The 14,477-nt window shown below is 35.8% G+C and overlaps 1 protein-coding gene across 1 annotated transcript in view; it reads right to left on the bottom strand.

The window, feature by feature from the left end:
* calcr (calcitonin receptor) overlaps positions 1–1,372 on the bottom strand; it is a 46,655-nt gene extending 45,283 nt beyond the window's left edge. The window contains exon 1 of the mRNA XM_073821789.1: positions 1,328–1,372. Coding sequence (XP_073677890.1) covers positions 1,328–1,372 — 45 coding nt within the window. The remainder of the gene's footprint in view (positions 1–1,327) is intronic.
* Positions 1,373–14,477: the final 13,105 nt, after the last annotated feature.

The raw sequence follows: 14,477 nt of genomic DNA on the forward strand, positions 1-14,477 counted from the left end.
CCGGCTAGATACATTCCTCTGCTCATATCAGTATTATGAAGATAAGAAATTCTCCACAGCCATTGGGGCTTTTCTAGCAAAGAGTTACAGGGATAAAGCTTCACCCACAAAGACGAGCTTGATATCAAAATTCAAAGCGCATCTCGAACCATTGTGTTGCTGGTATGAGTCATCTTATAGTTCAATAGGAAGTCAAAGAGCCAATTCAAAAGTACTTTACATTTTCCCCTTTTAGACACCTCACAGTAATGAATTCCACATTCATTTACGACTTAAAGTTTGATGTCTTTGTGCGAAGATCTTAACTTTGGCAGAACCTCTCAAACCCACCTTCCCATTAAAGCCATTAAGCAAACTGAGAAAATTCTGTGGCGGCTTTTTTAGTGCTGTGCGTCTGTCTTACCTGCACACAATATCGCATTTACAACACCAAATACATCTGTGAGGTTTCTGATGTCTCATGTAGCAGTTTAGCAGCCGTACATATGATGTCACTCCAAACTTTGAAGTAAATGACGTCATACATACGACCACCAGGCCACCACCCAAGTCAGTCAGGAAAACCATTTGTCCTTCAATGGAAACTGAATGTCAAGAATGGATAACATCATGTTTCAGAAAAACTTTTTTATACAGCCATTAATACCAATCCACACCCTTGCTCTCAGTTTTGGTTGTTTATTCTAGCTCTTATTAAATGCCATTTCCCATTATACTTTTAAATGTGATGTGCTATTCTGTAAGCTCATTACTATTCCACTAAGTTAGATTTATATGCAGTCATGGGAAAGTAGCTTCAAGGTCAGAAATAAACAGAGTGGACTTAGACATATTAATGTCCACATACAATGAGCAAAGTATGCTATTGGCTTGTTTGTGACTACAGTTGCAGTGTTAACATAGTGCTAATGTACTACATGTAGAGCGCTTCATATGCTCCCATTTCATCATTCTGTCACAGAGCCAGCTGCTCTGATACCAGCACTGATGGAACTCTGTGGAGCCACCATTTCATGCCTCAAGAGTTCTGTGGGTTTTCAGGCCACCTCCGATTGTAATTACCAAACTGGAGCAATTAGTGAGTAATGGATTTTTTCTACTGGATAATTTTGGGGTGGGGGTGGAGAGAAATCATCTAATGACAGTTTACAAACACTTAAAAGAAAAACTTTAGTGGCCAGTGAAAGTTTTAGCAATTGCAAGTTCAAATGGGCTAATGTCACATTTTAAGCAAAATAATGTATTTTGGACTAATTTCACAACAAATATATAAAACAAATAAGCATTAATTTGAATAGCAATGAATGTGATGTTACGGTCCACTCACCAAGATAAATGATGTCAAAAGCCATAGGGTATCTTGCCAACCCATGCTCTCAGATGCTGGCTTTATCTGTGAACACAAAAAACGCAACAGACACAGAATTGAGAATTGAATTGATCAAGCTTTGTGGTGAAAAAATATTTCTTACTGGACATGAAACTGTATATATATATCAATATCTATCTATCTATCTATATGTGACCCTGGACCACACAACCAGTCTTAAGAAGCATGGGTATATTTACAGTAACAGCCAAAGATAGATTGTATGGGTCAAAATGATTGATTTTTCTTTCATGCCAAAAATCATTAGGGTATTACTTAAAGATCATGTCCCATGGAGATATTCTGTGCATTCCCAACTGTAAATATATTAAAAATTAATTTTTGATTAGTAATATGCATTAAGAATTTCATTTGGACAACTTTAAAGGCGATTTTCTCAGTATTTTGATTTTTTTTTTTTTCACTCTCAGATTCTAGATTTTCAAATAATTGTATCTCAACCCAAATACTGTCAGATCCTAACAAACCAATGGAAAGCTTATTTATTCAGCTATTTATACAAAAAAATGGACCCTTATGACTGGTTTTGTGGTCCAGGGTCAAATATGTTGTTGTTTTTGAAAATTGGAATATTTTTGGAAAAGAAAGAAATTCAAATTTTTATTCTTCATTTGGGAGGTGCTGGGAATATAAGGCATCTTGCAAAGCTAGTATGAAACAAAACTACTAGGCATTATAGATCAACTCCTGATGGTAAATTTTCCACTTTAGTAAACAGTATCTATATCCTTGATTTAGTAGACATTTTGTATATCTTTTTTTAAATCACTTACAATACATTACTGAAGATATACTATCATTTTTATAGTTTTTTTAAAGGGATAGTTCACCCAAAATTGAAAATTCTGTCATTAATTACTCACCCTCCTGTCATTCCAAACCAATGAGACATTCATTCATCTTCAGAACGCAAATGAAGATACTTTTGATGAAATCCTGACCCTTCCTGAGCTTTCTGACCCTGCATAGACAGCAACGCAACTACCACGTTCAAGGCCCAAAAAGATGTGAGAATATTGTTATAAAACTACGAGAATAATTTTTGCATGCAAAGAAAACAAAAATAATGACTTTATGCAACAAGTTAATTTCTTGTTTACTGTGTCAGTCTTCGACTTGACTACTTGAGTACCAGGAGTACTAGAAGGTAGGGAAAAAATTGTTGAATAAAGACATTATTTTTGGTTTCTTGGGCATAAAAAGTATTCTCATAGATTCATAACATTACGGTTGTCACATGGACTATTTTAACAATGTCCTTACTACCTTTTATGGGCCTTGAATGTGCTAGTTACATCGCTGTCTATGCAGGGTCAAAAATCTCTTGAATTTCATCAAAAACATCTTAATTTGTGTTCTGAAGATGAATGAAGGTCTTACGGTTTTGGAACGACATGAGGGTGAGTAATTAATGACATAATTTTCATTTTTTGGGCGAACTTTGCCTCTAAACCAAATTACGTTGTAGTTCCTTATAACATTCCCAGGCATTGCTGAGTAATTCAGCTGCCAAAGTCATTTTATCCTCTCATTTGGCTCTCGGCGACTGTTAATTTTGGACCCTGGGTATAATATATCAAAGCTAGACTCTGGCTGTTAACCTACAGCACTGGCATGTCAAAACTGCTTTTTTTTAGCCCTGAGTGCCATGTAACATTTTTATACAAAATTGTAGGTCAAACAGTCTCTGCCAACAGACCATAACAATATGCCATCCAGTGCTAACAGTTTACCATCTGTATTCTCATCTCTGTCAGCACTTTATCAAGAGAAAATGCTGTCGCAATAAAGCAGAGGGGTGAGAAAGAGAAAAACACATTATAGATGGTTAATCGTTTGTGTGTAACGCATGTTATGTGTTTTCAGTTCAGTAGCTAAGATCGTAATTAGCATTCCCTTCTGCCTCTTTTTCTCATGCAATTTAAAACCCACTTGCTCTCCTGTGTAACTAGGTTTGAGAATGTTTGCTCTCAACACCTCTCTTTAGATCACAGTGGGGGTATTTCTCTGATAGACAGACAGACAGATACCAGGAATAGCTACTGAACCTCTGGATCCACTCAGCTGTGTTGACATTACCTCAGATTAACAGCAGCCAAGTCTCCACAGACTGCCCTGGTGTACATGTAGTTTGAGTGCTGATTTATTGGGACGTGGAGTGTATGTACCGCCTCAGGCCTCTTACTATGTTCTGTCACAACACATATCATTTTCAGAGAAGATATGTGGCTCAAAAATTACTCACTTTTTCATTCCAAGCTGGAAGATTCCAACCAAAAACGGGCCATTATTTTAAGAACAAATAAGAACAGCCTGAATCACTTCAACTCCTTATGCAACCAGTTTTTGGGCATGCAGTTCAACACATAAAATGCCCTTAAAACGCAGTGATGCATCTGTTCAACTGGAAGAAAAATTGCCATATTTAGTTGTTAAATAGTAGCTTGCAGTTAATCGTAAGGTTCTAATGTAGGGCTGTCGAAAATAATACATTAACGTATGAAATTACTGTTTAAATTTTACAATAAGGTTCCATTTGTTAACATTAGAATTTTTTGGCATTTTTGCCTTTATTGTGAAAGGACAGATCAATAATGACAGGAAGCAAAGTGGGAGAGAGATAGGCGTGTGATCGGGAAAGGTCCTCGAGTCGGGATTCGAACACAGGGTGCCTGGAGCGCAACAGAGCTGTATGTCGGCACGCTGCCCACAAGGATATCGGTGCTGACGCATTTGTTAACATTGGTTAACAAATTGTATTGCTCATTGTTAGTTAAAGAGGACTTGGATGCCCATTTTCCACAAGTTGGTATGATTCTTTATGGTCTTCATGTCTGCAAAATACTTAAAATTCCTCATTGGTTGTGTAAACCACCCTTTTTACCTTGTCAAAAACAGCTCTGTTCACAGTGACCTGTTTTGGTGCATGGCTCTTTAAATGATAATGAGATACTCTTTACCCCGCCCTCTCTTCTGTTTTTTGTGCATTCAGTGGCGCATTTCCATCAAAAACAAAACGCCGAGAAAATGGTGGACAGTGTACAACTGTGGGCGGAAATATGCTAATACGGGACAGTCGTGGGCGGGGCCTGAGCAGTATGACATCATAATGCTCAGAAAATTAAAACCGCTTCATAATTGAGGCTGTTTAGGTGTTTTAGGGATTAAAAAAAAGTGAATGGATTTTTATCATTGTAAGGCATATTTATACCATGTAAAAATTAATTTAGCATCTGATGTCGCTTTTAATGCAACAACTAATGTTAACTAATGAGTTTATTGCAGTTAACGCATTTATTCAGTTTTACATTACAACCATTTTATTCAGTTCTAACTGTTTTAGCATCATTTTCAGACGCCTTTTGTTTTTCTCATTTGGGACTTCATTTATTGACTTCAGTTGTTTATATACTGAGCTAATGACCTTTCAGCATTATTTACATTTTCATTAAGACACTTTAGCATGTTCATTAAGCTGTTTATTGCGTGGGGACTAACACTAACCCAAACATCAATGTAGTTGACTTAAGGTTTAACCATCCTTGTGGGGGAATTTGGTCGCACATGCACTTACACACACGCAGCTCACGAGTCCCTAGCGGACCATGCTTTCTCAGAAAATGGGGTAAGACATTGTTTACAGGTCATTTATTTATATACCAAACCCAAACGGGATGTTCAACAAAAGCCATTTGTGTTCTTCGTATGGTGAAATTATGAGTGAAGCTATTTCCTGTTTGTTTAATGCAGGTTTGTTTACGGGTAAGACGAGCAGTCGCTGTTGCATAAATCTGTTTCCTTTCAATGTCAATATATAGATATGCAGATGTATTTCCACTTTGAGTGTCATCCACACAACCCAAGAAGCCAATTATTGCATATTATTTAGATTTCTCGGCTTAAAGAAATGAAATAGCCCTATTCGGATGTGACAACGCACCCAGAAAAATGAATTATGAACACGTCTCTGTCACTGAATACTGTCTAGCTGGCAAATAAAAGAAGAGGAAATATAGAAAGATGGCGAGATAGAGCGCACAGCTCTGTTTAGGATGCCAGATGGCTGTGGTCAGTGGCACAGGGGAAAGAGGAAGAAATCAGGCTTGCTTAACTACCTAATCGTTGTTTCCCAGAGTGCAGGAGGTCGGTTGTTTTTTAAATGCCTGCCAGTATCTAGATGGAACTTAGCCAAGAAAGGAAAAGGACATTCAGGCTGAAAATGGATCCTAGTCTTTTCAACTCCATATAAGTTCTGGTTATTGGCCAAGGTAATTACTGTTCCTCCGTGAGAATGAATTAAAGCTATTCTTCGTTAAAACCCATCATGTTTGCCAATAGGCTGGGTGTTCCCTAAGGAAGCACCAGACTGAAGACTCAAATGCTACTTGGGAAGTAAGATCTGGAATTAAAAAATGGATGTTTGAATTAGTAACCAAGACATATTCATGAAGGTTTTTTTACGGAATGAAAGATCCAAGATGGCACTCATTCTTCCCTTAAGGGCTTTCAGATATATTAATATTGTTTACTTTGAAAAATGACTTTTAATCCTTTGGTGAGTGCAAAACTCGTATCCTCTGTGACCACATCCTTAAAGCTCTATAAGATGGCTTAGTGAGGTCTGATATGTGATTAACCAATTATTTTACATAATCTCTGGCATACTTCATTCTAAGGCATTCTGCTTTCAAATCTTTTTTTTTTTTTTTTTTTTTTTTTTGTATAATGACCACACAACTTTATATTTCACCCTTTCCTTTGGCAACCTCTGTAGTGTGCTTGTTTCAGGTTTTTAAGTTTTCCTTTTCACAAAATATTAGTATGCATGTAAATATGTTTACGCAGCAATGTTAAACGATACATGAGAAAAATGCTTTATTATACTATTTTACAAACTAATTTCATCAGCATCTTTACAAAAATGGTGTAGGATTTACTTTAAAACAATTTTCACTCTAAATTTGCTAAATTTCACAAATAATTCCAAACAACTGGCAAGGAACACATTGGATTAAATGTAAAAAATTTGAAATAAAAACACTGTTCTCTTATTCTAGAATTTACTCCAATAATTGTTATTTAAAACGTTGAAAACTATTTTTTTGTGTATTTATACCCAGTGTAGCTCATCCAATGACCACTTTTTGGATTAAATGTGAAAATTTGAAATAAAACACTGAAATATTCTTTTATTCTAGAATGTACTACAATATTTTTATTTAAAACGTTGAAAAAACTTTTTTTAGTGTATTTATAGCCAGTGTAGCTCATCCAGTGACCACTTTTTGGATTAAATGTGAAAATTTGAAATAAAAACACTTAAATATTCTCTTATTCTAGAATGCACTCCAATAATTTTTATTTAAAACATTGAAAAAACTTTTTTAGTGTATTTACAGCCAGTGTAGCTCATCCAGTGACCACTTTTTGATCCTTAAAACTTCTAAATTATACAGTACAGTATTGCCAAAAACTTTACATTAAATGAAAAAATTTCAAACTAAATCTCAATATATCACACCTAATACATTTTTTTTCCTGAAGGAATAAGCAGTGCTTGTCTTTGCAAACCTCAGCCCTGCAAAATTATGTGCTGGTTAAATTGGGTTAAGGGTATAATTTAACCCAAATTTAGCGTTGCTAAGCAAAATGCAAAATAGATAAACAGGATGAACATATACTGTCTGTAAAAATCCTTTAGGTATAGTGTCTTTTTATGGATACCTTGAGAGACCAACAAATTCGCAGAGACTACACAGAGAAAATTCCAGTGTTAAATGTTCATGTATTAAAATTAATTGTTGTAAGCTGTGGGGGTTTCAAAGGGCAAATCGGGTGTTTTATTAAATCTTATTTATTAAATTCTATTTTCCAGCTGACTATACCCAAGAACCCACTAAACCACCTCACTTTATTTGACTCGGTTCCTCTTTCACTTTGCTGCTGTTAGAGTTTCTCATCCTAGATGTGCAATGACAAAAATCATCCAACATAATAAAAACGTAAGGCTGAAAGGAAAGCAGAACAAGGCTGAAGCAGAAAACTTCTCTAGACCCTCCCTTGGGAGTGTTCCTACAAAAAAAGTCCCCCTCTATAAACAAGATAGATTTAGGGGGGGAGACAAGTATGATCCACATCGATATCCTCTTCCATTTACTAAAATAAGGCATAAGTGAATTGTGAGCCATTACAGTCAACTGTGACAGAGCACCTCAGTGTGGCTAAAGCACACTGGTTTGAACATTTAGTGCTATTGTGAAATGCTGTCATGATGCCAGGGCTTTCAAGTCCAACAGCATGCAAACTCAAGGCTGTTTCTTGCATGTGCTATTAGGCCAGCAATTTTTCTCTCTGTAATATTGAGCTTTCCTGAGAGCCTCATTTGTACTCTCGAAATCTGACCTTGTGCTATGCATCAGGTCAAAAAAAGAGAAAAATATCTAACCTGCTGAAGTACAGCTGAAACGCAAGCGGATGAGGGCATCTAGTGTGTTTTGGTATATGAGAAGCACTACATTCTGACTCATTAACCCGGATAATTCTGTCACTGAGTGAGATCCCCCTGTACAGCAATAAGCCATTAGCTGGCTTTAATAGGTGTCATATTTATATAGCACCAAAATGGACTGGAGTCATATCAAACAAGAGGACAGGAAAATGCACTCTGAGGGATATCCATAATTTAGAGAGCACTTAAAATGCTGTGGCACTGCTGCATACTCTGCTCTTCCCAGATTAGGCTCTCATGGCTGCGAGCAGTAATGTGAATCAAGTGTAGACACAGGTACAGGTTTGGTTTTGTGCTGTTCCTGGACTCTTTAATCCTGCTCAGTGCTAGTGCTAGGGATTTACTGAACTGTACAGCCACTCTTTGGTGTTTACTGAAAATCCTGATTAGATTTGTATATACAGTTGAAATCAAAAGTTTACATACACCTTGCAGAATCTGCAAAATATTAATTATTTTACCAAACTAAGAGGGATCATACAAAATGCATGTTATATTTTTTTTTTATTTAGTACTGACCTGAATAAGGTATTTCACATAAAAGACATTTACATATAGTCCACAAGGGAAAACAGTAGTTGAATTTATAAAAATTAACCTGTTCAAAAGTTTACATACATTTGATTCTTAATACTGTGTTGTTACCTGAATGGTCCACAGCTGTGGGTTTTTTGTTTAGTGATAGTTGTTCATGAGTCCCTTGTTTGTCATGAACACTTAAACTGCTTATTGTCCTTCAAAAAATCCTTCAAGTCTAACAAATTCTTTGTTTGTTCAGCATTTTTGTGCATTTGAAAGCTTTCCAGCAATGACTGTATGATTTTGATGCAGACGACAAGAAGATACTACACTCTTAAAAATAAAGGTGCTTCACAATGTCATAGAAGAACCTTTTTTGTCTAAATGGTTCCATAAAAAAACTTTAACATCTGAAGAACCTTTCTGTTTCACAAAAGGTTCTTTGCGGTGAAAGAAGGTTCTTCAGATTATAAAAAGGTAAAAAAGAGATGGTTCTTTAAAGAACCTTTGACTGAATGGAGAACCAAAAATGGTTATTCTATGGCATCACTGTAATGAACCTTTCAAAGCACTTTTATTTTTAAGAATGTAATCTAAGATTGGTATTAAAAAAAATTAAATTAATGTTTTCAAAGAATTCTCTTGTGCTCATCAAGGCTTCTTTTACTTGATCAAACATACAGAAAAAAAACAGTAATATTCTGTAATATTATTACCATTTAAAATAATGGATTTCTATTTTTATATTTTTTAAAAAATAATTTATCCCTGTGATGCAAAGCTGAATTTTTATCAGCCATTACTCCAGTCTTCAGATCCTTCAGAAATCATTCTAATATGCCGATTTATTACTTTTATTATCAATGTTGGAAACAGTTGTGCTGCTAAATATTTTTATTAAAACCTGTAATACTTTTTCAGAATTCTTTGATGAATAAAAAGTTAAAACAGCTTAATGAAATTAGAAATCTTTTCCAACAATATAAGTTTTTGCTATCACTTTTTTTTATCAATTTAACACATCCTTTTCTTAAAAAAAGAAAGAATAAACATTTACAGACCACAAACTTTTAAATGGTAGTTTAAGTGGTTTATATTGTTACAAAGGTTTTGTTTTATTTTAAATAAATGCTGTTCTTTTTAACTTTTTATTTATTAAAGATTATTAAAAAATATTCCAACTAAATATTAAGCAGCACAACCCGTTTCCAATATGATAATAAATTAGTATATTATAATGATTTCTGAAGGATCACTGAAGACTGAAGTAATTATGCTGACAATGCTGCTTTGCATCACAGGAATACATTTCATTTAAAAATATATTAACATAGAAAACAGTTATTTTACATTTAACTATTATTTCACAAGATTACAGATTTTTCTGGATTTTTGATCAAATAAATGCTTGATGAGCATAAAAAAACTTCTATAAAAAACATTAAAAACCTGATCCTAAACTTTTGAATGGCAGTGTATGTACATATTTCCTGATAAAAGCCTACAAATGTTAATACATTGTGACAGACAAATAAATAATTGAAAGGACATTTCATAGACATTTTCAGTTGTTAAATTTTAAAATGATTGAGCATAAACCGCAATCCATTTTGAGTTTGAGTTTGAAACTTTGAGTTTCTTCACACAGCTAATGAAATATTCTAGTAGTCTTTCTCCACTTATTTTTTATTTTGTGTGTGTGTGTGTGTGTGTGTGTGTGTGTGTGTGTGTGTGTGTGTGTGTGTGTGTGTGTGTGTGTGTGTGTGTGTGTGTGTGTGTGTGTGTGTGTGTGTGTGTGTGTGTGTGTGTTCCTGTGTGAACAGCAAAAACATGTCTGTTTGAATTATGAAACATTTCTTAAGGAATTATGTATAAATTAGAGGTCACGACTAACGTGTAACATTTTAAACACATTTTTAATAATTAATCATATTAAATTATCATGTTTGTCAGTTTAGATAATACAGTACATATTGCATTTGCATTTATTATTTATTCAGTTATATATTCTATACAGATTAATCAGCCATTCCAGTGTGACTTTGAAAGCATATGTAGAGCTGTCATTCACTAGCCAGCACGTTTTTTTATTTTTTTTCACATTAAATGTTTGCAGGCAATTCACACACTGTCAAAGAGATACAACTCAATGGCATGTGATGACACACGATCAACATCATATAAGATAGCTAAGGTCTCTTATGACCTTGTCCTCAGCATCCCCTCAGGACAAAAAAAAAACATTTAGATAAGTCCCCTATAGATGTTTATATTCCATCTGCGTGCTGTGCAATATACCTCTTTACCTAGCAAGATTGATGCCTTCAGTTCCCACATGTGTATATTGACTAGCGATTATTCTGTTGAAACCTCCATCATCAAAAAGACTCTGCCATGTCTGTGCTTCCACACAATTTAACCTTCAAAATGCAGCTGTGTGTTTTCAGTGAAGGGAAGTCATGCACCTCTTCCCAGGCTCAGCCAGCACCTCCTGATTCATGGGTGTATATATATATATTTATCTTCTCCAAATCGAACCCTCTGTTGTGACAAGGTGCGTTAGCACTTAATCCATCTTGGCCATCGAGATTGGAGCCAGCCAAGTGCCACATGCGCTCCAGCTGTTCTTGACACAAACCCTACAGCATGCGCTAACAGACACCAGCCAGGTGCGAGAAGACGGCTGGCAGTAAAGCTAAACGGGAATAAAATGAAAGACCGCATGGATTGTCAGTCCTCAAATGTAAAATGGCCCTTATTTTTTATGGTCCCAGTGTCCCGTTTGCTTTATGAGGGACATACAGAACAAAAGCACAGCCAATGCGCTGATGATGGATCTGTAATCTTTATGGCTTTGCAGAGTCAGACAGAGTTTAAAGAGGAATTTTAAACAGTCTCTGTAGTCACCATCTTTTTGAGCCACACGCCTTTTAGTCATTCACAAATGTGAATTGGATTTGGATGTTATTTTTCACAGTAAAGCTTGTAAAGAATGTAATACAGGATTTAATTATAAAACTCTGTCTTCGGTTTTTCACATTAAATGTCTGCCTGTGGGAATCTAATGGTTTATAGAATCATGAACAGTGAGAGATACTATATTCATTTAAATCTATAAATGAGCTGTGTCCCAAATGATGCACTATGCACTTATATTATGCACTTATACTATGTATTCCCATTAGTGGAGCACAAAATTAGTCTATAAAATAGCTGGAAATTGCTGTTACCCATCAGATACTGTATAATAAAATCGAAAGACGTAAGACCTTTGTTCATGCATCGTGATCGTGCGTCGAAGATAAGTTGTTGAATAAAGTTGATGTTTTTGTTTTCCTTGCTCACAAAAAAACTACAGTGAGGGAAAAAAAATTTCAACCCCTGCTGATTTTGTACATTTGCCTTCTGACAAAGAAATTATCAGTCTATAATTTTAATGGTAGGTTTATTTAAACAGTGAAAGACAGAATAACAACAAAAAAATCCAGAAAAACGCATTTCAAAAAGGTCCTAAATGGATTTGCGTTTTAATGAGTGAAATAAGTATTTGACCCCTTCACAAAACATGACTTAGTACTTGGTGGCAAAACCCTTGGTGGCAATCACAGACGTCAGACGTTTCTTGTATATGGCCACCAGGTTTGCACACATCTCAGGAGGGATTCTGTCCCACTTCTCTTTGCAGATCCTCTCCAATTCATTAAGGTTTCGAGGCTGACGTTTTCAATGCCCTTGCTGGGGGAAGGAGGTTCTCAGCAAAGATTTGACAGTACATGGCCCCGTCCATCGTCCCGTTGTTGTGGTGCAGTTGTCCTCTCCCCTTAGCAGAAAAACACACCCAAAGCATAATGTTTCCACCTCCATGTTTTACACGAGGATGGTGTTCTTGGGGTCATAGGCAGCATTCCTCCTCCTCCAAACACGGCGAGTTGAGTTGATGCCAAAGAACTCGATTTTGGTCTCTTCTGACCACAACACTTTCACCCTGTTCTCCTCTGAATCATTCAGATGTTCACTGGCAAACTTCAGATGGGCCTGTACATGTGCTTTCTTGAGCAAGGGGACATTGCAGGTGCTGCAGGATTTCGGTCCTTCACGGCATAGTGTGAGTTCCCAGCTGTCTTGATATCATTGACAAGATCCTCCCGTGTATTTCTGGGCTGATTCCTCACTGTTCTCATGATCATTGAAACTCCACAAGGTGAGATCTTGCATGGAACCCCAGAACGAGGGAGATTGCCAGTTATTTTGTGTTTCTTCCATTTGCGAATAATCGCATCAGCTGTTGTCACATTCTCACCAAGCTGCTTGTAGCCCATTCCAGCCTTGTGTAGGTCTACAATCTTGTCCCTGACATCCTTGGACAGCTCTTTAGTCTTGGCCATGGTGGAGAGTTTAGAATCGGATTGATTGATTGCTTCTGTGAACAGGTATCTTTTATACAGGTAACAAGGTGAGATTAGGAGCACTCATTTTATGAGAGTGCTCCTAATCTCAGCTTGTTACCTGCATAAAAGACAGAAATCTTGCTGATTGATAGGGGATCAAATAATTATTTCGTTAATGAACATGCAAATCAATTTATAACTTTTTTGAAATGCGTTTTTCTGGATTTTTTTGTAGTTATTCTGTCTCTCACTGTTCAAATAAACCTACCATTAAAATTATAGACTAGTCATTTCTCTGTCAGTGGGAAAACATACAAAATCAGCAGGGGATCAAATAATTTTTTCCCTCACTGTATTTTAATAATGTTCTTACTACTTTTCTTGGCCTTAAACGTTGTAGTTGCGCTGCTGTCAATGCAGGAGTCAGACAGCCATCAGATTTCATAAAAAATATCTTAATTTGTGTCCAGAAGATGAATTAAGGTCTTACTGGTTTGGAACAACATAAGGGTGAGTAATTAATGACAGAATTTTCATTTTTGGATGAACAATCCCTTTAAAATATCCTCAAAACAGTGGTCAAGTTGATGCCTTTAATCGGTTTAATACTTTTATTTAGCAAGGAAGCATTAAATTGATCAAAAGTATCCACAACTGTTTTTAACATTGATAATAATAGGAAATGTTTCTTCAGCAGCAAATCATAATAGAATGATTTCTGAAGGATCATGTGAAACTAAAGACTGGATGAAATAGCATTTTTAAATTTTACAGTGTCATTAAATAAATACAGCCTTAGTGAGCATAAGACACTTTTATAAAACATAAAACATACAATTTCACCATATTTATCAATTGTATATATATATAAATAGCTGCATGTTAATTTGATTCTTTAAAAAGGCAATCATGCAGATAATGAAAGTAATTTAAGTAAATGAACAATAAATTAACATTAACATGAATTAAAAATGAATAATCAGATGATTAAATGTGTAAACAGAAAACAATTATGTTATGTTAGGAATAATTATTTAAATAATAACAAATGAATTATTATGAATACAATTATTAATCTTATTTTTTAAATTCCTTTAATTCAATAAAACAGAACAGGGCGGTTTTTTTGTTGTTGTTGTTGTTTGTTTGTTTGTTTGTTTGTTTTCAAACTCAGTATGCCCCAAACAGATAATCCTGACCTCAGTGCGCTGATATCATGTTCAAGTCAATTGGCTGCACCAAATTAAGTGATAACCTTGCTGTTTGACTCATATTTTTGGGGAGTGTGCAGTTTGCTGAGGCAAACCAGTGATCTGCCAGCACACTCCAATGAGAGATCTGTACTTTATCTCAGCAAAATGGGAAGGTGGCTCATCCTCCTCTTCAATTCATGCCTTTTGACCTTCCTCAGAGAGCCCTTGATTTTTATCTCAATTGCTATGACCTCTCTGTTCACAGCTGCAAAAAGCAGCAGCAGAGAGAACAGATACGGCTATGGAGCTGTTACTAGGCCGCCCAAATGCCAGGCTGTCAAGGGGAGAAAATAAGAGCGGGCGTTGAGCACTTTTGCAGAGTCAGGATAAATTTCAAGGCACTTTTATCCGAGATGGCACACTGTGAGCTCATGCATTTTCCTCTTCCTTAGAAAACATGGGAGTGGGCTTGCCTCAAG

The sequence above is a fragment of the Garra rufa genome, chromosome 17, assembly GCF_049309525.1.
Source record: "Garra rufa chromosome 17, GarRuf1.0, whole genome shotgun sequence".
Classification (NCBI taxonomy): Eukaryota; Metazoa; Chordata; class Actinopteri; order Cypriniformes; family Cyprinidae; genus Garra; species Garra rufa.